Source organism: Ochotona curzoniae, unplaced genomic scaffold (genome assembly GCF_017591425.1).
Source record: "Ochotona curzoniae isolate NIBS_2020 unplaced genomic scaffold, NIBS_Ocur_1.0 contig_4754, whole genome shotgun sequence".
Lineage (NCBI taxonomy): Eukaryota > Metazoa > Chordata > Mammalia > Lagomorpha > Ochotonidae > Ochotona > Ochotona curzoniae.
The window spans coordinates 126,132-151,906 of record NW_024466378.1 but is presented as its reverse complement, the minus strand read 5'-3'; the positions used below and the strand labels follow the sequence as shown (position 1 = coordinate 151,906).

Sequence of the window (25,775 nt, the reverse complement as noted above, 5' to 3'; positions counted from 1 at the left end):
CCAGCTGTTCCACTTTCAGTCCAGCTCCCTGCTTGCGGCCTGGGAAAGCAAGTTGCTGAGTGCGCACCACATGGGAGACCCTGAAGAAGCTCCTGACTCCTGACTTCGGATTGGCTCAGCTCTGGCCATTGTGGGTGTTTGGGGATTGAATCAACAGATGGAAGAGGTCTCTGTCTGGCTCTCCTTCTTTCTGTAACTCTGATTTTTTTAAAGAAAAATGTCAAAATAAATGTTAGCGATAGGGAAGTTGAAAGGAGTCATGGAATGGGGGAAATAAGTCTGTTAAGGAATGGGGAAATAAAAGCCAGTTAAATGCTAAAATTAGACATGGAGAGAGAGAAAAGAGTTTTAAAGGGTGTGTTATACAAGAAAATAGTGATGTCAGTTCTTCAGTCTGTGAATGGCTCAGGTGACTCCCATGGATACAGGCCTGAGACAAGAAGGTAGAGGTGAGAGTTGAAAGGGGACCAGTCCTTAGCTATCACGAATGTAAAGATTGAGGGCAGGCAGAGCTGAAGCGAAACTCTGAAGAGCAAGGGAACAGCTGGAAAAGTGTAAATCCAAAAGGGTACTGAAGTGTCTTCAAAGAGCTCAAATGCCACGGGTGACAGTTTCATGAGGAACTGGATTGCTTTTGTAAACTTTCTCCGAAGCTTCTTTAACTGTCTTCTCTTCAGCTTTGGGAGGGGTCCCAGAAATTCTACCCGGAGGACCCAGAGGAGTAGAGCATGTGGGTATCAAGGTGCTGGGCCAGCGACTGGCTACAGCAGTCACCTTAGCACGTCAGAGGGGTAGTTGGGCAATACAACATGGACATTTAAGGCAGTAATTTCCTTGATTGAAATTCTTTTTTTCTAATTTTTAAATTTTTTAAAAAATTTTATTGGAAAGTCAGATATACAGAGAGGAGAGACAGAGAGGAAGATCTTCCCTCTGATGATTCACTCCCCAAATGAGTGCAACTGCCGATGCTATGCCAATCCGAAGCTAGGAGCCTCTTCCGGGTCTCCCACACGGGTGCAGGGTCCCAAGGCTTTGGGCTGTCCTCGACTGCTTTCCCAGGCCACAAGCAGGGAGCTGGATGGGAAGTGGAGCTACCGGGATTAGAACCGGCACCCATATGGGATCCCGGGGCGCATTCAAGGTGAGGACTTTAGCTGCTAGGTCACGCTGCCAGGCCCTTGACTGAAATTCTTTCAAAAATATATACTGAGTCATGATTATGTACCAGACACTCTTCCGAATCCATGAATGAACAAAAACCTTTCCAATATGGAGTTCATGTGTTAACAGAAACAACAAGAAGCTAATACTTTAGAAGCTCATACCTGCTCCCCCCAAAGTAAACCCAATATGGTATCATGAGCAACTGAGGATGCTGACATGTGGCCACTGCAAATGGCACACGTAGAGTTCTTTGAGAATAGGACCTTCACGCACAAATACTACTAAAGCATAAATGAGTGAGCTAGCTATGTATTGCTTTGGAGTTCTGTCAATAAATTACGATGTGTTACTCTGAGTTCAGTGAGGGTCCGGGGACACTGAGCCCAGGGATCTCTAGACATCATCGGCCAGTCCTAAAAGCTCAAGGGATGAGGCTGCACAGCGTTGAGGCGCTGGAGCCGAGCCAGCCATAGGGCAGGCACTTTTCCGATGCCCCTGCTGCTCAAAGTTTTTGCTCAAACACCAAAGTAGTGCACGCAGCCAAAGTTTGGTGAAGGCATAGAGTGCTCACTCTTCCAACAGTGCACCACCATCGTAGGCTTCCGACCAGCCTGCCTGGACAGCCGACAATGGCTGGGTAGCATGTAGGATGTCTCTCTCTTCTTTTGGGCTCATTTAGCTTCATGTGTCACATTCGTTTGTGAAAGCTTTGCCCTCCGGAGATGTCAGCACTCCTTCCTCTGAAAATGCCACTCACACTTTGTACATCTGTTGGCCATTTCCTTGACCTTATCTTCGCACTCACTAACACCACCACATGGGCCTCCTAGCTTCTTCCAGTATGGCAGCTATACTCCAGCTATTTCCTCCATATTAGAAAGAAACTCTGACCCTTCCATGCCCATCCCATGGAAAAACTATAAGAACCCTTCGTTCCTGGAAATCTCTACTTCCCTTTCCTGCGCTACTTTGCCCATGTCATACAGCATCCTTCAGCATACCTACTATGTATTCTACTTATCCTGTCCGCAATCTTTTTCTCTTCACTCCAGTGAAACTGCCAGGAAAGCAAGGTTTACTGTCTGTTCTTGTCAGTGCTACATCTCCAATAACTACAATAGCATTTACTGTGTAATACACCTTCACAAAATACTTGATGAGTGAATGAATTTACCCAAATATCTATATGGAAGTTGGGGCAGATACTGAAAAAGCAAAGAAGAAGAAGAATGAGCTACAACTCTTCCAGAGAGGAACACCTCAGAGAGCCAACAGCGAGAGTGCAGGAAGAATCAATGAAAGGCAAAGGAATCACAAAGAACAAGCTGCTTCGTCCCTAACTCCAGAGACCCCCACTTGGCCATGTAATACAGAGTCCTTGAGAACAAGGCTTCTTAGTTTTGTCTTCTGATGTGGACCTGTTTTGGTAGTCTTTTGAAACCTGTGAAACTTCATTCATAATAACATATTTTAATGCATAACACATAAAGGACTGCCAAGGAACTTAATTGCTGTAAAGTACAATACTCAAACATTTTTATAATGTTCTTGTGATATGAGTAATACAATGTGGATGTTTGCTAAAACCTATCAGTTAACCTAATAACTGGTTAAAAATTCAATGCTGGGGCCTGGGGTGATAGCTCAGTGGCTAAAGTCCTTGCCTTGCATGTACCAAGATTTCATATGGTCACCAGTTCACATTCCAGCTGCTCTATTTCTTCTCCAGCTCCCTGCTTGTGGCCTGGGACAGTAGTCGAGACGGCCCAAAGCCTTGGCACCTGCACCCACATCAGAGATCCAAAAGAAGTTCCTAGCTCCTGGCTTCAGGTCAGCTCAGTTCTAGACATTGCTGCCAAGTGGGGAGTGAATCAGTAGATGGCAGATCTTTCTCTCTGTATCTCCTTGTTGCTGTATATTTGCCTTTCCAATAAAAATAAATAAATCTTTAAAAAAGAAATTCATTGCTGATTTGTTGCTTATATTCATGGAATACTAATTTTCAGTCAGGTAATAAAGAAAATAAATGCTTTTTGTATGTCAATGTGAGAGACTCTTGGATTTTTTGAGAGTTATTTACTTATCTGAAATGGCAGAGTGACAGAAAGATAAAAAGGGAGAGACCGAGGAAGAGAGAAAGATTTTCCATCTGTGGGTTCACTCTCTAAATGCATCACAATGGCTAGGGCTGGGCCAAGTGGAAGCCAGGAGCCTGGGACTGTACCTGGGTCTCCTACACAGGTCAGGAGCCTGAGTACTTAGGCCATTTTCAGCTGCTCTGCTGTGAACACTGGCAATGTTGTGGGACAACTGAGCACTGCACCAGTTCCCATACAGGATCCCAGCATCACAGGCTCACCACTGGTTTTGACACCCCTCATTCTAGTCCTCTACGTTTCTGTGATGTGTGCACATCAGGATAAGAAGATGTACTCTAGGGTGGTCAGTCTCATGCACTCAAGAGAAAAGACATATCAGCTACACTGCAAAAACGATTTCTGCAAATTCCTATACCGATACAGGCAAAAGGCCTGAAAACTTAACTATTGTGCTGTTGTAGTGTATTAGGTAAATTTGAACAACAGCACAAAGATGTACTAACACTGATGTGACATTCAAACGCATGACAGCACAGAAGCCTCCACTTTGATGCCAACACCTGCTTCAGTGCTGGTGGTGGGGTGGGGTTTGGTGGGAAGGGTGTTGAGAATAAGATACAGTTTTGAAATACAGATTCGTGTTCTGTTTATCTTTCATTCTTCCCCAAGAAGCAAGGCTGTGTTTCAGAGTTCTTTATGCTCTCATCCAGGTCCCTGCAGGGAGCTTTGTAAGAATTATGGTTAGGAATTTCTTTTTATCTTGGTTGTCAGCTCTGTCTTTTGGCAAGGAAAAATACTTCATGCCGGATGCCCTTGGTACAGATTCACAATGTGTGTCAGTATTTAAAATATTCTAGCGTTTTACAGCAGAGAAATTGACTTCACTTCATTAAATGCAGTATCCCTTAATCTGATTTGATCATAAACTTGTTTCATGTCATACATACATGTATCATGGCAATAGGATTTTATCATAAATGTTGACTATACAAATCTTTCTGTCACGACATAAATTCCTCTGGGTCAGGGAAACTGTTTTTCATTTTCTTATTGCCAGTACTGTCAATGCCTGATGCTCTGAAGTTTTATAAATCGATGGCTGATGGTTGATGGGTTGGTTGAATGAATGAATGAATCAGATGAAAGAAAAAAGCTGAGGGTTAATTTTTATTGTGCATATGAATCTGCAACATGGAAAGACATTTAGAAGGAGTTTAAAAGGAGTTTAAAGTGGGGTAAAGCTGCCTGGGACAGTTATACCCAATAGGGTGCCATTTGCATCCCAACTGCTCCACTTCCCATCCAGTTCCCTGCCAATGGCTGGGGGTAAAGCAGCAAAGGATGGTCCAGGTGTCTGGCTCCATGCCACCCAGCTGGGGATCAGAGGAAGGAAGTTCCCGGCTGCTGGATTTGGCCCTGTTCTCCAGGGCAACAGTGGCTTGCCGGAAAGTGAGCCAGCAGGTGGAAGATCCTCGTCTTTGTGTTCCCTTCTTTCTCTGTAAACCTGAGTTTCAAATAAACACATACATCTTCCTTATTTTTTTAAAGATGTATTTATTGTTATAGGAAAGGCAGATTTACAGAGAGAAGGAGAGACAGAGAGGAAGATCTATCCTCTCTTTGATTCCCCAAGGGGATGTAACAACCAGAGCTGAGCTGATACAAAGCCAGGAGCCAGGAGCTTCTCTTCGGTCTCCCACGTGGATGCAGGGTCTTAAGCTTCTGGGCCATCCTCGACTATTTTCCCAGGCCACAAGCAGGGAGCTGGATGGGAAATGGAGCAGCCAGGACACGAACCAACACCCATGTGGAATCCCGCTGCATGCAAGGAGAGGACTTTAGCCATTAGGCTATTGTGCTGGACACAAAAAACTAAATCTTAAAATAAAAATAAAAGAACTAATGAGAACCTCCTAGTAGAAATCTACAAATACAGTTATGGTTGAACAAATATACTCCTGACTCACTCTGGAGAAGGAATGTATCTTCCCACTCAGATAATTCCTGTAGCTCTGAGGCTAGAGAGATCACAACACAGATGATGAAGACACTGCACTCACACTCTGTGCAGTACTTAGCAGGACCTCTTGCTAAGTACCACAATTCCTGCTAGCGAAATATGCTAATGAAGAGGGAGGCTTAACAGGTCCAAAATTGGAACAGTCCCAGATAGATTCTAAGTATAATCCTTAAAAGTGGGGATCATATCTTACAGCAGATAAATAAAATAAAAGGATACCCAGAAATTTACCTGCTGGGGAAAAAATGCATTAAATTTCAATCCTGTAAGGTTTTAAAGAATGTGTTTCCATAGTCCATCAGTTTTGGGATTTGAATCAAATAATTTCACCCACTTTCGAATTTCCAAGGCAGAATAATAAAAAAGCAACATCTGCTGGTCCAGCAGGATGAAATACAGCAATTTTTTTTGTTTTTACAAAACGAGTTAAAAAAATAACTTCAAAACGTTACAATTAATATTGATGGAGCTGAATAAGAGCTCATTATGTCCAAGCTACCACGTTCCTTAAAAAGAAAACAAGTTGAACAGCCTCAAAAACATTTCCATCAAGGCTCTTGCATGATTACCACTTTAATACTGTAAACATTGTTCATACATATATGTGTATATATAGTTGCGTATATATGTATACTTTTATACATATACATATTTTTATAATCATGTGTTTATTCAGCATAATCCTCACTAGACTATACATTCCACATAGGCCGAATGTGGCATACTGTATGATTTAAAAGACTGGGTAAGAGCATATAGATATATCATATTTGTGAATTATATATTACAAAAACACCATTTCTGGGAGAACGCGGTGTGGCCTAGCGGCTACAGTCCTTGCCTTGAAAGCCCCGGGATCCCATATGGGCGCCAGTTCTAATCCCAGTAGCTCCACTTCCCATCCAGCTCCCTGCTTGTGGCCCGGCAAAGCAGTCAAGAACAGCCCAAAGCCTTGGGGCCCTGCACCCATGTGGGAGACCCAGAAGAAGTTCTTGGATCCTGGCTTTGGATTGGCATAGCATTGGCAGTTGTGCTCACTTGGGGAGTGAATCATCAGAGGGAAGATCTTCCTCTCTGTCTCTCCTCCTCTCTGTATATCTGACTTTCCAATAAATAAATAAATCATTAAAAAAAAAACACCACTTCTGATACACAATGAATAGTGAACGCTATGGTGAATTCTTTTACAAAAATGTTTCTGTAATATCCAAATATGATACTTCTGTATCAATTAGTTACATATTTCTTGGCTTTCTGTTTTTCTATTCATAATATAAATAATTATGATCCATGTATTGTCATTTATTATGTTGTTTTGGGATTAGCTTCTAGCTAAATCAGCCAGGAAAAGCTCATTCACACTCTAGTTTTAAAACTTCCAGCAACTATTTTTGTGCTTAAGTGTTAAGAGTCATGTGCTGGTGATGCTATGATCAGATCTAATAGACAAGTAATAATAATGTTTCAGGCGTGAACTTGGAAGCAACAATGTCAAATTCTGAATCTGAGGCTTCCTGCTCAATGATTGTAACAACAATAATGAGAGAGAGAGAGAAATATTTTCACTCTCAATTAAGTTGTACAATCCACACATTACAGAAAAAGTACGCAAAATCTTCAACTTACAAATTTAGATTTAACCTTCTGTCGTTTAAGGAAAATACTGTTGTTGACTCAATAATATAGTTAAGTAAAACTTTATTTCTCCTAGAATATTATATTTTAATGTTAATTGCTATTGCTATTCTATTAAGTCACAAGATTTTTATATGCATGAAGTCATTATTTTTGATGATTTCTTGGATTGAATGTTGCTTAACAACAAAGCCCAAAGAAATCCAAGACAAATAACTATACTGAGATTTAAGTTTTTCTAGTATGTATATCCACATTTTTTACATCTCAAGCTAATTGTATTAAACTACCTACATGTATTATCTACCAAGAGAAATTTTATTAGGCAAACATAATTATTTATTTTTCATATTATTTTCAATTAATAATTTTCTACATTACTATAAATGTAGAAAATATGATTAATCTTCACTGCTCATGAATTTCATGTCTGTGATTTCATGTAACTGCTAAAATTTATTTGAAAAGTCCTAAACCAATAGTTACATTCCGTTATTGGTGGATATGTATGGACAAGACAAAAAAATTGGTTATCCAATGTGCAGGATTCTGTTTGAAGTTGAATCTTACATTTTAAAAATAATTATTTATTTTTTAATTGGAAAGTCAGATATACAGAGAGGAGGAGAGACAGAGAGGAAGATCTTCCGTCCGATGATTCACTCCCCAAGTGGCCGCAATGGCCAGAGCTGGGCTGATCTGAAGCCAGGAGCCTGGCACCCCCTCCGAGTCGCCCACACAGGTGCAGGATCCCAAGGCTTTGGGCCGTCCTTGACTGCTTTCCCAGGCCACAGAGAGGGAGCTGGATGAGACTGGGGCCACAGGAATTAGAACTGGCACGCATAAGGAATCCTGGTGTGTGCAAGGTAAAGACTTTAGTCTAACGCACTGGGCTTAAACAATCTTACATTTTGCCCTCTTGTTTCAATTTTCATGTTTAAAACCAAAGTCTTATAGTCTATTTCATGACACATTTTTGTGATTTTTGTTCATAACTGTGCTCTTTAAAATGGCCTCCCACCACGATGTTGAAGCACTGTCTGGAATACTAAATGCAGGAATATTCTGATGTATCATTCACAGAAAATACATACGTTTAGGCATGAGTTACAGTGACGTTGGCCAAGAGCTTAATGCTGCACGAGTTGAAATATATATTTACATTTGTCTTTAAACTGAATCACACATAAAAACAACTGATTGCTTCATTAATAAATTGGTTGGGAGTAGAGTCTCGCTAGCATCTAACACTGCTTCTCCCTGTGGGTCTCTAGCTGAGCTTTCTGGGCTTGAGCATTTGCAGTGACTTGACAGAACAAAGCTACCATTATCTCTGCCTGCAGATGACATAATATTATAGTGGAAACACTGACGACTCAAACAAAACACTACCGGAACAGCAGACAACCGGAAAATATCAGAGGTACACAAAACTGGCAATGAGCAGTTCAAGATATTTCAGGTTACAGATGGCATGCTCCTTTATATGGGAGAAACAAACGATCTACTAAGAGACCGTTGGAACTCATAAGAGAGTTTGGTGAAGTCGCCACATACAGAATCCATGCACAAAAACCAAAAGCCTTGACGCAACAATTCCACAGCTGAGAAAGAAAGCGTAAGATACGCTCAACTCAAAATGGGTGCAAAAGAAGGTTTAGATACCTTGGAATAAATGTAGCCATGGATGTGATAGAAACTCTATGATGATTCAAAATAAAAAACTTTAAAGAAAGAAGTAGAAGAAGATACCCCAAAAAATAGAAAAATCCTCCATGATCATAGATTCGTAGAATCAATACAATCAGAAATCTATACTATAGAAAAATCTACAGATTCGATGTGATCTCAGTCAAAAAGGAGTAATATTTATATGCTATTTCTCTTTGTTGTTGTTGTTTCTTAAGATTGGTTTTTGGGCCCAATGTGGTAGCTGAGTCCTATCGTTGCATGTGCCAGGATCTCATAAGACCACCAGTTTGTATCCCAGCTGCTCCACTTTTATCCAGCTCCCTGCCTCCCTGACGAGGACGGTACAAGCTTTGGCGCTCTGCATCGATGTGCAGGGAGACCCAGGAGAAAATTCTGTTTTTAGATCAGCTCAGCTCTGGCTGTTGCAGCCACTTGGGGAGTGAACCAGTGAATGCAAGAGTTTTCTCTCTAAATTTGACTTCCCAATAAAAAGAAAATAAATTTAAAAAATCTATATTTTTAATTTTTTATCATAAGGAATGAAATCACAAGCTTGATTTCTGCTTTCCCACATTCACTGGATCCAAGATATGGAAACAATTAAAGTGTTCATGGACATGAATGGATATATAAAATATGGGATATACTATTTTTTCTAAAGTTTTACTTGTGTTAATCACAAGAAATAAAATAAAAAAAATCTTGATTTCTATTTTCCCATGTTCACTGGATCTAAGATATGCAAACAATCATAGTGTTCATGGACATGAATAAATACGTAAAATGTGGGATACACTCATTTAAAGAATGTAGTATCAGCCAGAATAAAAGAAACCTTTTCATTTGTACCAATGTGAATCGACCCAGTGGGCATTATGCTAAGTGAAAAACACAAAGCAAAACAAACACATTGGACAAGGAATACCAATACTGTGATCTCACTTACATGTGTAATTTTCAAAAGTGCACTCCAAGAAACAGATTTTAAAAAGCAGTTGCTAGGGCTTGAGTAGATGCAGGAAATGAGTAGATTAATAAGTGAAGCAGGTATAAGATGAATAGGTGCTAATGAACAGAAGAGTTAAAAAATGCTTCGCTAGGAGTACCTCTTTTTGTTACAATACACAAACAATTAGGCAGAGCAACTCTCCATTTCCCGTTTGGAAATGTATTCCAGTGCTTAAGAATGAAGAAGCTACAGAACGTTGATACAAGGAAGGTTAACAGGAATGACTGAGATCGCTTTTCCTCATTTGCCAGATTATTTTGGTTCTTATCCTTCATGAAAAGGCTCACCAGTCATAACCTCAACCCTTCCTTATATTTCAATGATGTATGTGTTTCCAACATCTGCACAGTAATATTCAGCTCCATTTGTTTTGGAAAATGAGTCACTCTTTAATACCCTGCCTCGTAAATAAATTCTAATTCAAGGGTAAGTGAGAGAGTAAATGAAAAATTCATTAAAAATTAAACTTATCTGAGATTTATTAGATATGGGTGGATGTAGATTAATTATATTTCTGAGCTTTTGTAAGTTAATAAAACATGCATTTAAAATGATTTTGAGATGAATCTGAGTAGTTGATGCTTAGCTATAGTTTATTTTTAAGGGAAAATGTAATAATAGCGTGAAGTATTAGACTGATCAACTGTACCAGTTTGCCTGGGATTAAAGAATTTCTCAGGAAGCTGATCTTTCAGTAAAAAGCCTGTGACAATCCCAGGTGAAGCAGGGACGGTGTTTGGTTATTCTAAGTGCTATACGACATTAATGCTTTTCCTCAGCCAAACTCCAGTAACAGAAAGTCCTGACTTATTTTCACCTGTGGATATAGGTCTGTTATGTGACGGCAACGGTCATGTACTGAGTTAACACAAGGGTTAAGTATAGCATGGATTCATGCTATACTTACCAATATAGTGAAATGAAACACAATATAGAAGTGTTTTTGTTTTTCACTCTAATTCTATACCCTAGAAATAAGGATTCTTCCATACCTTTTGTCTACTCATCCATTTAAAGCTTATCTAATCATCCACTAGAGATAAACAAAAGGACAATATAAGTGTAGTGGCCAAAAATATGTGATTACTTCTTACCAAGTATATTGTGACTATCCCAGTCCAGGTTACAGCATTTGCAACTGAATTTTAACTTCTGTTTCTGTCTTCCTTTAGATCTATTCATCTTTGTTGGAAAGGCATATTTACAGACAGAAAGCTCTTCCAACTGCTGGTTCACTCCCCCAAAGGCTTGCAATAGTTGGAGCTTCCTCCAGGTCTCCCATGCAGGTCCAGGGTTCCAAGGCTTTGGACCATCCTCTGCTGCTTTCCTAGGCCGTGAGCGGGGAGCTAAAGTGGAACCAAAACAGCAGATGCAGGAACTGGTGCCCACATAGGATGCCAGCACTCACAGAAGGAAAATTAGCCAGCTGAGCCATCTCACTGACCCCTAGACTATTCTGAACATACTAGTTACAATGCTCCTATGTAACAAAGCAACAATTGATATCCTATTGAAAGAGGAAAGAGTGAGGCTTTTTATCTAAGATCTGGAACAAAACAAGGATGTGTACTTTCATAAGTTCTATTTTGTAACTTACTGGATATACTAGTTAGGGCAATTAAACAAGAGGAAAAAACAAAGGGCATCCAAATCGGAAAGGATAAGACCATACTTTCACAACAGGTAGATGATGAAATCATATAGACATAGATGCATGCGTCTGTCTATATATCTAGATCTATGTATGCCTATGTATATTTGCAGCTGCAAATGCAATATATACATACATGTGCATACATGTGCAAATGTGTATACACACACATAAAGACTACACAAAAACTGTTAGAATTTATAAATGAATTCAGCAATCTTGCAGGATGAATAGGTAACAGAAGAGTCAAAATTATTCATGTACACCAATAGCAAATTATCTGAAAAAGAAAACAAGAAAGCAATCTCACTTTTTAAAAATATTTATTTTTATTGGAAAATCAGATATACGGAGAGGCGAGGCAGAGAGAAACATCTTCCATCCATTGATTCACTCCTCAAGCAGAAGCAACGGCTGGAGCTGACCTGATCCAAAGCCACGAGCCCAGAACCTCTTCCAGGTCTCCCAAATGGGTGTAGGTTCCCAAGGCTTTGAGCCATCAACAACTGCTTTCCCAGGCTACAAGCAGGGAGCTGGATGGGAAGTGGGGCCACCAAGATTAGAACTGGTGCCCATATGGGATTCTGGCACGGGTTCAAGGAGAGGACTTTAGCTGCTAGGCTACCATGCTGGGTCTGCAATCTCATTTCTAATAGCTACAAAGTATACATGATGGTCGTTTTCAGGTCAAGTCATGCACTGGGCCCACCTCTACAAATCATAATCACTAATGTAGCAGTGGTACAATGGCCTTAGCAACCTCTAGGGATGCTGGCACGCCTAATCAGGCTGCCTAGGCCTGAGTCTTCACTGGGCTTTCTTTCTTTTTTTTTTTTTAAAGATTTATTTTTACTATTTTTTTATTGGAAAGGTGGATATACAGAGAGGAGAGACAGAGAGGAAGATCTTCCGTCCGATGATTCACTCCCCAAGTGAGCACAACGGCCGATCCCATGCCAATCCGAAGCCAGGAGCCTCTTCCGGGTCTCCCACATGGATGCAGGGTCCCAAAGCTTTGGGCCATCCTCCACTGCTTTGCCGGGCCACAGGCAGGGAGCTGGAAGGGAAGCGGGGCTGCTGAGATAGAACCGGTGTGCATATGGGATCCCGGGCATGCAAGGCGAGGACCTTAACCACTGTGCCACCGCGCTGGGCCCCGACTGGGCTTTCTAATGGAGCTTCCTGGTAAGGTGCGGGGGAGGCTGCAGGTGTTGTCCTAAGAGAGACATGGACTGAGCTCCTCGCTCCCAGCTTTGGTGCGGCCTCTTCACAGGTACTGTGAGCATCTGGTGAATAAGTCAGCAGATGGAAACTCTTCTCAGCTTGTCTTCTCCCTCTCTGTTTCTGGCTGCTTTTTAGACTCTCAAGTGAGTACAAATTCCAAAAATGAAGCATGAAGAAAGAGATGGAAAATGGAGTCCAGTCAGACTGGACAAAGAGGTCAGAAAGTGGGATTAAAAATTAGAAAAGTTAGGGCTGGCACGATAGCCTAGCGGCTTAGGTCCTCGCCTTACAAGTGCCAGGATCCCATATGGGTGCTGGTTCTAATCCTGACAGCCCCGCTTGCCTCTAATTCCCTCTTGTGGCCTGGGAAAGCAGTCGTTGATGGCCCAAAGCCTTGGGAACCTACACCCACTTGGAAGACCTGGAAGAGGTTCCGGGATCCTGGGTTTAGATTGGATCAGTTCTAGCCATTGCTTCTGCTTGGGGAGTGAATCAACGGTCAGATCTTTCTCTCTGCCTCTCCTCTTCTCTGTATATCTAACTTTCCAACAAAAATAAATCTTTCAAAAAAAAAAAGTTAGAAAAGGAAGGGCAGCACCTCCAAAGCCTGGAGGCCTCACTGAAGCCAGATGTGAACTATGCAAAGAATCAAGAGACCCAGAGGGCAGGGAGATGCTGACAGACCCCACCATGCTAGAGATTACGTTTTTAGAAGTGACTCTCTTCAGGATGTCAGCTGTGAAATTAACTTATATAAGAGAGGATGATGACAGAAAGAAAGACAGAAAAGAAGACAGAAAAGGTTTTCTTTGGCCGAGCTGAGCATGCTAAGGGCTTCAGTGTCTCCAGGGAGGAAAGGTCTGGACCAGATGTCAGCTGGACGACAGACAGAACAGACATCAGTTCCTGAGATACTCCACAGAGTGAAGACACCTGCGTTCCTAACAGAGTATGATACTTCTGCTCTCATCTTGAGACTGGTAAAGCCTACTTGATAAAAGATTAAAAAAAAAAACCCATTTTGACAACCAAATGTAGGCAGTACTTTGTTAAAATTTGAAGAGTTACCCTTTGTTTATGAAAACTTTCTACTCAATGATGAGTTGAAACATGTGAGAGCAAGTGAGGATGCATATTCACTGCAAAAACTGTCATTTCCTCAAAAATATCCTTTGCATTTTAAATGATGGTGAGTTATAAAAATATTTTAGGTACGTGTTTTGAGAAAAGTAAAATGTATCTATGTGACATTATTTTGGTTTATCAAGCCCATTTGACTAAGAACTAGTGTACTCTGTAACCATATTTTTCAGACAATACTCTTGCTTTGGTGACTCTGAGTTTTCTAGTGGTCCAAGAAAACTGCTACCTTAACAGTAGGATTCTTCAGCAGGTGCAATGAAAATCTGTTACAGAGGCAGATAAGAAATAAGTTTTCTGCCTAGGTGGATTTATTTTCTGTTGATGCTGGAATGTTGAGTGAATACAACTCTAGTCATAGAGACTTATGAAATTTCCCCCATTGTATGCAGTGGTGATCAACATAATTCTAACACTCTTGGCAGTAAAAATGTAATTATACCCAAACATACATATTTATACACACACACACATATATATAACACACTATGTAAATGTACTTCTGACAATCAATACGTTATGCTTTACTATAAGCTTTACTTTTTTTTTTTTTTTTGCATTTTAGAGAGTTAAATCAAGCTAAAATTCTAGTGTTTCTCCACACTCTAATGCGGAACCCTGCGCACCACTTTTCTCTTTTGTTACCACTTCTACAGAGACTGAAAGACATTTTGTTCATACACAATGAGTGTTTTCTTCTAAGTAGCAGAACATAAAAATGAAGGATGTGCCAACAGCAGAGACATCAATGATGAAATGATGTCACTGCAACAGTATAGTTCCAAGTTGATCTAATGGTCTTCAGTGGATTGAATATTCTTTTGAAGCAACTTATAAAATAGTGGTATGTCTTAGAAATAAAGAACATATCAGAATCATTTTAACTCGCAAAACACACTTAAACAATGTGCTATTTATCAGGCACTAAGTATATGTAACATAAAGTCATTCTGTTGCATTATAAAATATTAGCTACATGACCACTATGCACCTGGTAGTCTTGCAAGCGATAATTAATTCATTTGTATTATAATCCAGAGTCTTTATCTAGGTCGGGGGATGACTAGGCATGGAAGAAATTAATTTCTAAATTATTTTAAGATAATGTGAAAACAGCTTGGTACTTCTAGCAGTTTAAGGTGAAATTATTACTAGTTAGCGAATGTATCTCTTGACAGTATTTTAACATGTATTTTTCAAGGAGAAGCAATGAATCTGATCATCATAGTAAGCACGAAGTAAACATTTGATTTATGGCAGGGTTGGGGAGGAACAGAAGATAGCAAAGGCACCAACAAGTGAACCAAAGGAAGTCTGAGACTAATCAGGAAGAGCTACCTTGCTGCTCTTGAAGTTCATGGTGATTGTAACTGCTATGACATTTCTTTTCAAAATATCAGTCAGAGGCAGCTGGGAAGTCTTAACCTCCTCCATCTGCACGGAGAGACTTTCTGGAACGCAGGGTCCTGTGACTGAAAACCAGGGTCAGTGCTAATAAATGTATGCCTCTTCCTGTAAAGCCCAATCAACTTTCAGTTTTTCTAATAAAAAGAAAACATTTTTCATTCTATCCAAGTAATTCAAGTCAATCCCCAAAAAACAAACATCATATATTCTCTCTGATATAAGGCATTCAAAATATGAGATCAATAACACTTTCAATGCTGTTTTTGCTTTATCCCAAAGGATTTTAATATTTTTGTTTGTATTTCCATTCATTCAAAAAATAAGATTTTGTTTTTCTTATTTCCTCACTGACTCACAGGTCACACGATAACATCGATAACATCGCTTGCTTCTGGAAGGTTGTTGAGTTTCTTTTTCCTTTCTTCAGTGACACATTGGTTACTCAGTAGCATGTTATTTAACTTCACGTTGTTGTGCATTATCTGTGGCTCTCTCTGTTGTTGATGCTGTTTTGCAGCTTTTCACTTAAGGGGATGTGTAGTAATTGTGTAGTAGACTATCACATACAGATGTGAAGATACAATGCAGTGTGCATCTCTACCTCCAGATCAAAGATGGAATCCCAATGAAACTGCTGAGTGCGTCTTGACGGCAGGATGCTGGGCTCTCTGCATTGTCCATGCCTACAATGTCAAGATACATCTACATAGCAGAATGATGGACTTAAGACCGACTGTGAAGGACTATGCTACTGTAATAACTTTGGAGTATTCAGGGGGAGGGGACAGAGATTTGAGAAGAAGTAAGGGAAAACTTGGAGCTGATGGAACTATATAAAAATATTAAAAAAAAAAAAACAACAGGTAAGGCAGAACCAGAGTTGTGGAATATCAGATAAAGCCTCTACGTAAGACATTGGCATCCCACATGGGTGCTAGTTCAGTCCCAGCTGCTCCTCGTCTGATCCAGCTCTCTGCTAAAGGCCTAGAAAAAGCAACCGACTCTGGTCCAAGCGCTCGGTGCTCTGCTGCCTGTGTGCAAGAGCTGGAGGGAGCTTCTGGCTCCTGGCTTCGGTCTAGCCTGGCCCTGGCTGTTGCAGCCATCTGGGGAGTGAATCAGCAGATAGGAGACTGAGCGATCTCTTCTCTCTCTAACTCTGCTTTTCAAATAAGTCATTCTTTTTTTTTTTTTAAAAGCAATCCAACTACTTTAAAGAGAAACATGTATACAATACAAAAGTAGAAAACATAATTTCACCTTCCAAGAACACATAACCATAAATATAAAAATAATTCCAATTTGTAAAATCCCTATAGACGTTTTTTTTTTTTTTAATATAATGAGAGACTCACAAACAACTATGCTTAATGAGACATGATTTAAGACCCTGAAGGGATTTCTCGTAGATTAGGGAAGTCCTAAGAACTCATTTCAGTATTATTTATTTCCCCCCAACCACAGGACCTAACCTTCCACACACACCACACTCGGAAAATACGCAATGAATAAATACCTAGCAAGAAACAGAATCACCATCTGTTTTCCTTGCAGGGCTCGTTTTTCTGTGATCATCAGCTTCTGCGCTCCAGCTCTTCCCAGGGAACTCATTTTCTGTCATTCCCTGCCTCGTACTTTACTTCCAGCTCTAAGGAAGAGTTTGTGCAGCCCAACAGTGACGCTGTTTCGAGTATTCACAACTTTATAGCATTTCTTGCTTTCCCCATTAAGTTCTACTCATTCCCCACAGCGCAGCTCAGACGTTGTATTATTCAACAAGTCTCTCCTGACACATTTCACCCACCGCAGATTAAGCCAACCGCCATGATTCTCCACTTTGAAGTTGCAAATATCAAGCAAACTCTCACAGCACACAGAAAATGGTCTGCTAGCTTCCCTTTAAGCTCTCTGAGTCTGCTTTATACTCATAATCACTTGCACAAATAATTATGAAATAAATGAGAAAAACAAAAGAATGAACAAGTCTATTCATTTTCTTCCAGTTTATGTCTTTTTTGAATTTAATCATTTGTTGGATCAGGTGTTCATCTACAATTCTAATTATCATAAAAACAAAGAAACAAAAACCTGGCCTATATTATGGAACTCAGAACATAAATAGGCAAAAATGGGAAAAAACTGAGTTCTACTTAGTTGCCACCAAAATTTCCCTACGCTGTCTGACTGGTATTCAGTAAACCTTCAGCATCACCGATGATTCCTATGGAAGCCTACTGGACTTCGTACTCTTTTATAACCACATGCCTCTATTGTTCTTCTGCCCTGGCTGGTTTTCCCAAATGCTACCCTCAGTTCTGTTGCTTCATAATTGTTATTGCCCACAAGTTACAACATTTCTTATGGTTGCTCTGATTTGTCCTTCAAATCTCTCTTCTTCTAACAAAGCTCCCTTAACGAACTCTAGGTCTTACCAACTGTTATAATTCCTTAGATAATTTCTGTCAAAAAACTTGAAAAGTTCAGTTGCTTTAACAATTATCAAGAAGAAACAACGGCAACAACAACAACAACAACACTGTTAAATGCTTCTGCCCATTATATACTGTCCGTAGGCTAATTAAACAGAATTTCTCTTGGAATTTTACATAAATTATTTGCATAGTATGTCCACTTGTATCTTATCTCTTTTAACAAATAAACAAACCAAATTTATAAATGCTGTCAAGTTATTTAGTTAACGGGTAGCCAGAAATACGTTATTATTTCTAGCGATGACTTACAGGATCAGCAGGGCCACAGAATTCTCGAAATGTCTTTGTAGCATTAGTCTGTTGGATCTCCATTGCTACACAAGGGCCAGAATACATTTCTGTCACCATCTCCTGTGACACATAAAATAAGAGGACACAAAGTATCAATATAACGGTCTTTCACACTTATTTTAACCTCGTCTATTCCAATGATCTCAAACTGTCAAAGTTCTTTGTTTTCTTCCCCATCTGTAATCCACATGCTAGCAGGTCCCACATTTTATCCATTGTTCCTGCAAAAATATATTTCAGATATGTTCCTTCATCACCATTCCTACTACTATCATCATTGTAATACGCTTACCGCCTGATAACTTTCATTATTTTAAATTATCTTCTAGTATATTCACATGCCAGAGATCTCCCACACCGTGAACACAGTGATGTCAAATTAACAAATTCCTACAAATTACTTCTCTGGAAGAACCTTTTTAAAAATCATGCATTCTCCAATAAAAATTAGCAGGAACAGATTTATTCACCCACATAAAACATCTTAAAAATAAGAAAAGACAAATTTAAAAAGAAAACCAGCTTTCGGACACTGGATGCCATATGGCAGAGAACTGCAACTGTCGAGAAAAGGGGAACAAACAAGGAAAGCTAAATAACTGTTTCATCTTAATGTCTACAGGCAGGTTCCAGACGGTAGGACAGGCAGCCAACACATAACACAGCTCAACATTCTCACTGAGCTCAGTGGGGTCAGTGAGCTGGAATTTTCAGGAAAAAAATGCGGGACAGAGAAAGGGAGCTATACCAGCACTAAGATACAGGATCTCCAGAAGTTCATATGAAACTTTGGCTCAGACTTGGAAGCATGTATAAAGGAAACCACTTGAATTTGGGGGAAAAAATCAATAAGAAAGCAGTAGATCCAATAACGCAAAAAGGTGACATATGGCCAACCAGGATTACACTGCTGTTAGCAGAGTGGAAACGCCTCCCAGGACATCAGTAGGGGTGAGGTCTTCGGGGTGGGGGTGGCTAGCACAGCACAATCACTGAGCTAAACTAAGCCCGGGTGATGAGAGGCTCCCTGTCAACCTGACAAAGCTTCAAAGCAAACCTCAGAAGTTTGAGACTGTGCCCAGTCAATGTGCCAGCCTTGGTGGCTCAGCGGCAGAAGTGTCAAACTGCTGCCAGACAAATGAAGCGTCAGATACGACAATATCCAAAAGGGACAATTGTAGTTTTGCAAATCCACCACTCAATGAAAGAATAGTCGGCATGCGGAAAGAAATAGAAAAAACAATAATTATCAGAATTCAATAAAGAGGCCCAATAACAGAAGAAATAAAACTAACATAAGAATGTTAGAGCAGCTAATAAAAATATGCTCCATTTACTCAAATTAAAGAAGCAATGGGACATAGTAAGGAGACAACAAATCAAGGATATTAAGGAGATCCCAATGAAACCTCTGGAGATGAAATACAAAACATCTGAATTTAAAAATATACTGAATTTTAAAAAACACTGAGTTGTATGAACGATAAGACACTGCAGAAAGGTAAAAAAATTGAAAACGTTTAATAATAAAACTACCCAATAGAGAACACTGAGATAAAGAAGAATAAAGAAAAACAAACACACAAAGTTTACTTGAGGGACAGTATCGAACCAACACGTGTGTAGAGGGAGTCCTAGAAGAAAAGCCGATGAAGAGAAAAACAGTTCAAAAGATAACTGGTAAAAAATCTGTCAAAATTGCTGAAGTCCACAAATCTATCAATCCAACAGGACGCAAGGAAAATGAATTTAAAGCAAAAGTACAATAGGGCATTGGATAAGGAAATTAGCTAAAAACAAAGAAAAAAATTAAAAATCCAGAAAACTATTCCGGAAAGAATAGTTAGCGAAAATATTTCACTTTGACAAGTGAAAAATACACACTTTGAGGCAGAAGGACAGATGGAAAACACAAAGACCAACCAGGAAGCCCAGCTAGTAAGAGCTGAGTGAGAGTTCTCCTAACTTCCAGGAAAGCTATGAGATAGGGCCAGATCACGTAGGACCACATAGGCCATTTGGATCACCTGAGGGTGGCTTATGATTCGTAAGACCAATGGAAAATAATTTTTTATAGAATGTATTAAAATATTATGCAAACTCAGTCACCTTACCCAACAGAAATGACGGAAGTTAAAATAGAAGGGAAAGGGCTTCATAATCAGTGTGCTTCACAAAATCTTGCCCATTGTAATCCCCACCAAGTCACCTTGCTAGTTCACAGAAGTCACATGCAGACTTTCTAATACACAATTATGGTGTGTTTGATTATCTGTTTTGTGATATTAAAAATCACTTTACATAAATATTACATATTTCCTGCTTATTTATTTATTTATTTACATAAATGTTTCCTGCTTCGCTCCCCTCCTTCTTCCTTTCATTCCTTCCTTGTATTTCTCTCATTCACTCTTATTACTCGCTCTGTATCAATGACAGAAAATAAAACTATTGACACACATCACTGTTCAAAATACATATAATTGAATGGAAAAATAAAACATGAAGAACAAAACACTTCATCATAAGCATATTTCTTAAAAAATTGAAATTTTAAAGCTGTTTTAGTAAGTGAACAAATTTTGCAATCATACAAGAATCTCTTTGTTTCTTTTGTAGCCCTTACGCTGTTTTTCCTGGGTAGGTCATTGGTGGCTTGGTTTGATTTAAAGTCTGTCCTCTACTAAACATCATTTGTGATTATTATTTATCACATCCTGAAGCTATCAAACACCGCTTTTTAAGATTACAAATACAGAAGCACAAAATTCAAGTATAAATGTTCAACAGAGGGTCCACCTCCAAAGAATACCATCACTAAATGATATAATAAAATAACAGTAATAGCTGACAATAGTTCTGGAATACTTTCAACATGCCAGATGACTCTATATGACTCATTTTCCTTCATTCTCACAACAATCTCATAATATAAGATTAATAACATCGTCCCAGGCTTCAAGCTTAAAAAAGTAAATAATTGTCTACGATCATACAAGTAGAGGAGTCAGATTTAAATGACGCATCTGATCCCATGATTAAAACAAAACAAAAAAAAAAAAATAGGAGGGAGATTGAGTTTAGCCATTTACAAGCTGGCTGCAGTAAGCTTCACAAAAATACCAAAAATCCAGAGTTTGAAGAAAATTTGTGTGAAAACCTAAAATAAGAATAATATTACCAAAAATATCTGTGGGGCTGGTACTATGGCATATCAGGCTAATGTTCCACTTGCAGTGCCAATCACAGGACCATTCTGTGTCCTGGCTGTTCCACTTTCAATCCAGATTCCTGCTGATGGGCTGGAAAGCAGTGGAGGATGGCTCAAGTCCTTGAGCCCCTGCACCCACATGGGAGACCAGGAAAATCTCATGGCTTCCGGCTGCAGATCAACTCAGCTCCCGCTTCTGTAGCCATTTGGAGAGTGTGTCTCTTTCTGTGTGTCTCCTTCTCTCTGTAAATCTGCCTTTCTGATACAAATATATAAAGCTTTTAAAAACAAAACATCTGATGCAATTATGTCAGTGATTGTCACTGTTTCCATATAATCTACATTTACGAATACAGGGGACATCTATTTTGTACTATACACTCTACATTTAAGAGGATCATTTCACAATTATAAACTAACATAATTTAATTTACAATGAAATAGACCAAGTAATATGACTTTACTAAACTTTAAAAACATGAGATGTTACATGCCATTCATAAGAGTATCATTTACTTCAACAAAATATTACTGAGATAATAATATTTCTATTTACATTTGGGAAAACCTTTCAAGAAGACAGTTTTTCTTTTCAGTTAAAGTAAGATTTTATATTATATAAACAATGTCACTGAAATAACGAGATAATGATATGCGATGGTTTATATACAATTATGCATTTTCGTATTAACTATTATAAATGATTTTAAGCTTGATCAGCTTGTTTAAGCTGAATAGATAACCATAAAAATTACTTAAAAATAATGATTCATCTGATATAGTTTTTTTTATTACCAAACAGCCATTTTTGTTTGTTCTAGGTAGACTTTCAGACAAATGATGATAGCCAAGCCTAAACAGTGAAGGACATTACATACCCTACTGCGTGAGAATCAAATGCAGAGGAAAGGACAAAAACACCTCATATTATGTATTATGTGTTGCTGTTGATTTAAATAATAATGTGAATAATTATTTTCATTTGCTTTAAAAATGTATGATTTGAATTACAGACTTAGTAAGGGGGGGTGGGGGGCGGAAGGCGAGCACTTCTACCTATTGGGTCACTTCCCAAATACCCAACAATACCCAGGACTGTACCAGGAGACTGGATGGAACTCCTTCTAGGTCCCTCACATGTGTGACGTAGGCCCAGGTGCCTGGGACATCTTTTGCTCTCCAAGATGTATCATCATGAGGCTGGATGGCAGGTGGGATAGCTAAGATTCAAACTGGGGCCTAAGTGAGATGCCAGCATCAGACAGTGGCTTCATCCACGTTTAGAAACGCTGGTCCTAAACCTGTTTGGTTTCCACTGGCTAAGGCATTTTGGACAGTCTTCTAATCTGAAAATATCATGTATTTCTCAGAAAGCAAAGTTCTGTGCTGATGACACATTTTCCACATTCTTCCTGGATATTTTTGTCTCACAAAAAAAATGCTATCATATCTTCTACCAGCAATAGGGGATAAGTATTTCCACATCACTGAATTAAACCATCTGGTCTTTTGCAGAAGGAACACTTCAAGGAATATTTTAGATTATAAATTACACTGCTATCACTCTCTGAGATACTATAACCCCTGCTTATCCATCTGGGACTAATTCTTAGACTTCTAGCCCAAAAGAGAGGATGGTAATGAGCCCCATATGTACTATAGTTTTGCCTATACATATTTCAGATTCAATTTAATCCATAAATTAGGACCAGTAAGAGGTTAAAAATATTAAAATATATTAATGTTAATAAAATATTCACAAAATATTAAATATTTGTGTGAATGTTACCTCTCTCATCAACAAAAATATTAATACTTTCAGATCACAGTTAATGTCGGGCATTTGAAACTGTAGAAACTGAATGCAGAAAGCGAACACAACCACACACACATCAGGCATAGTGCTTTACGTTTATTTCAATACTTACATTATACTCAGACACCACTCCTTTATAAACTTCATAGAATTCTTCAACATTAACCCTGTCCATATTGAACTATATTAGAAAAGCAAAAGAACAGAAAACAATGAATAGAAGAAGAATGAACAAGTGATACTTAGTACTCAACACTTACGGTTTTTTTTTTTTGTGTGTGTGTATACATATGTATTTTTTACTTTAAAATGTAAGCCTGGCATTGAATTACTATTTAAAGAAGAAAGTGTTACTGAAAATCAGCTCGTGAATAATAACAATGGCAACAATTATTGGTTACTTAATGTGGTAAACATTAGTTTAGGTTCCATAAGTGCATCACCATATTTAAGACTCATAATATAACCCTACAATATAGGCAGAATTAATAGTCCCAGTTTTACGAGGCTAGTAAACTCACAGGGATTAGGTTAACATCCTAAATTCGCATTTGATCTCAAGCAGTGTGATCATATCCTCAACAACTACACTACATCTCTCTGAACAAAATCACTTTGATTTATGAAATGAATCAAGTTCACTGTAATTTTTATTGATTGGCCTTAATAAATATTATTAAAGAGAAATAGCTCAGATTTTATAAAAGGAGTGAAAAATTACCATTTTTCCTCCAAAGCATCTAGAAAAAAATCCCCATACTTGTTTTTAATAAAACTCTTACAGAAGCGATCTAGAAGTGTGGGGCTTCCACATGCTTAATTTCCATGTTGACAGCACCAGTAGATGTTGACTAGGTTTATGTTTTCCTTTTCCTTCTTTCTTTTTTTTTTTTAAGATTTATTTTTATTGGAAATGCACATTTACAGAGAGAAAGGGAGAGAAAGTTCTTCCACCCACTGGTTTATTCCAAAAATGGCCACAAATGCTGGAGCTGAGCCAGCCCGATGCCAAGAGCAAGGAGTCTCCTCCAGGTCTCCTATGTGGGAGTTGGGTCCCATGGGTTTGGACCATCCTCCACTGCTTTGCTAGACCATAAACAGAGAACTGGATAGAAAGTGCAGCAGCTGGAACATGAACTGATGCCCAAATGAGATGCTAGAGCTTGCAAGTGGAGGATTAGCCATTTAAGCCATTGGGCCAGCCCCTGGGTTCAAGTTTTCACAGAGATACACGCACATGTAGAATAAAAGTGGCTCAGGAATTGGAGAAAAAAGAGTGATCTGGACTTACTCCTAAAAAAAAAAATTGTGAATAAGAACATACTTCTAAAATAAGTCTATGCTTACTCTTACAAGGCTATATTTGTATCTAGATGGAAATACAAAAAACTATATTAAATTTGAGGATATCAAAAAGTAAAAATGGTAATTTTTGTAAAATAGACTCCAAACATTGAATTTTATTTTACCCCTATTTTGTTCCTGTATTGTTACCAAGATTGAAAGTCACTGAGGAATTGCTGCCCATACAGATAATAAGCTTTCAGGGTTTGGCTTCATAAGCAACATTACTGCTCAAACTACATGCAGATAATCCCACAACAGAATGATGATGAAAGGTGTAACTTTCATTATAATATTATACTATAACTATTATAATACTTAGTTATCTGACGTAGAAACTTCCTCAGACATTGTATGTGGTTATTTAATTTATTTTGCAAAATAACTGCCTTCAGTATCAATAATTTTCTTCGTTCCTAAATGAGAAAATCGAGGATAAGGATGCTTGACATTTGGTCAAAGTCACATGGCCCCAGCAGATTCTGGAAGGAAGGGACTGTCCCCATTCCAACAATGTGCCTCTAGAATCCTGCCTTCCCCATATTCAGTTCAACATTCTATTTGTTTTTTTTTTTTCCTTTAATACTTATCACAGTAGGAAAAATGTTAGGTCTGTGTTGAAATCTGAAATTCAATTCCAGAAAAAAATTTTTTTAAGTAGGCTTGAGATGCATAATTCTGTAAATATTATATGAAGCTAACAGCTAAAAATTAATGGATAGAAATTTCTTAGGAAAGATTCTTCAGATATCTAGTTTTTCACTGGCCTCCAACTTTTCTTGATGAAGTCATAAGCTAGGAGATATACTTTTAAAGTTAAAAATTAATTTGATACATAATTGCACATACTATGGTAGTTCAATATTTTAATACAAATTATGCAATTATAATGAGGAAATAACAGTAATTAAAATATATATGCATATATTAGTCCAAGCATTTATCATATCTGTGCGTTGAGAACATTCAAGACCTTGTCTTGCAGTTATTTTAAAATATATGATAAATTATTGGTAACGATAGTCACCACCACAACTGACCCCTCCTATCAAAATGCTCTTGGAAAGCCTCATTCAATCTTTGCACCCATCACACTTCCTTTACAAATACAACCAGTACTGAGTTGCTTGTGACAATTATTCTACCACTTACTTCAATATTCACATCAATATATGGGAATGTGGTATTTGCTTTAATTTGCCTGCCTAGTTTTACCAAACCAGCTATTATTTACGTCTTTTGTGCCAGGAATGGAGGTTTTATGGATACAAAATAGGAAGACCCTAAACCTGATTTGGGGTGGCACTAAGTCTTCATTGGAAACAACAGGAATTTATGTTCAAGAAAAGATGATATAAATAACACTGGGAGGAAAATTCTAAGCTCCAAGAGAAGTATGTCTTTGGCCATACAAACAAACAACAACAAAAACAAAAAACTCCTAAACCAAAACAAAATATAAAGCTGCTATGTTTCAAACATCACAAAAAAAGTTTATGTGATTCTATAGAGATAGAGTATTTCGGAAATTCTACATCAAATGTACAAATAAGTACTGAACACAGCTTTGGTCTCTAGCA

At 38.6% G+C, this 25,775-nt stretch overlaps 1 protein-coding gene across 1 annotated transcript in view; it reads right to left on the bottom strand.

Annotated features, from left to right (window-relative positions):
- Positions 1 to 25,775, bottom strand: part of NME7 (NME/NM23 family member 7) — a 187,137-nt gene that overhangs the window by 63,901 nt on the left and 97,461 nt on the right. The window contains exons 9-10 of the mRNA XM_040987543.1: positions 22,964 to 23,032; positions 17,783 to 17,884 (exon numbers count right to left, since the gene is read on the bottom strand). Coding sequence (XP_040843477.1) covers positions 17,783 to 17,884; positions 22,964 to 23,032 — 171 coding nt within the window. The remainder of the gene's footprint in view (positions 1 to 17,782; positions 17,885 to 22,963; positions 23,033 to 25,775) is intronic.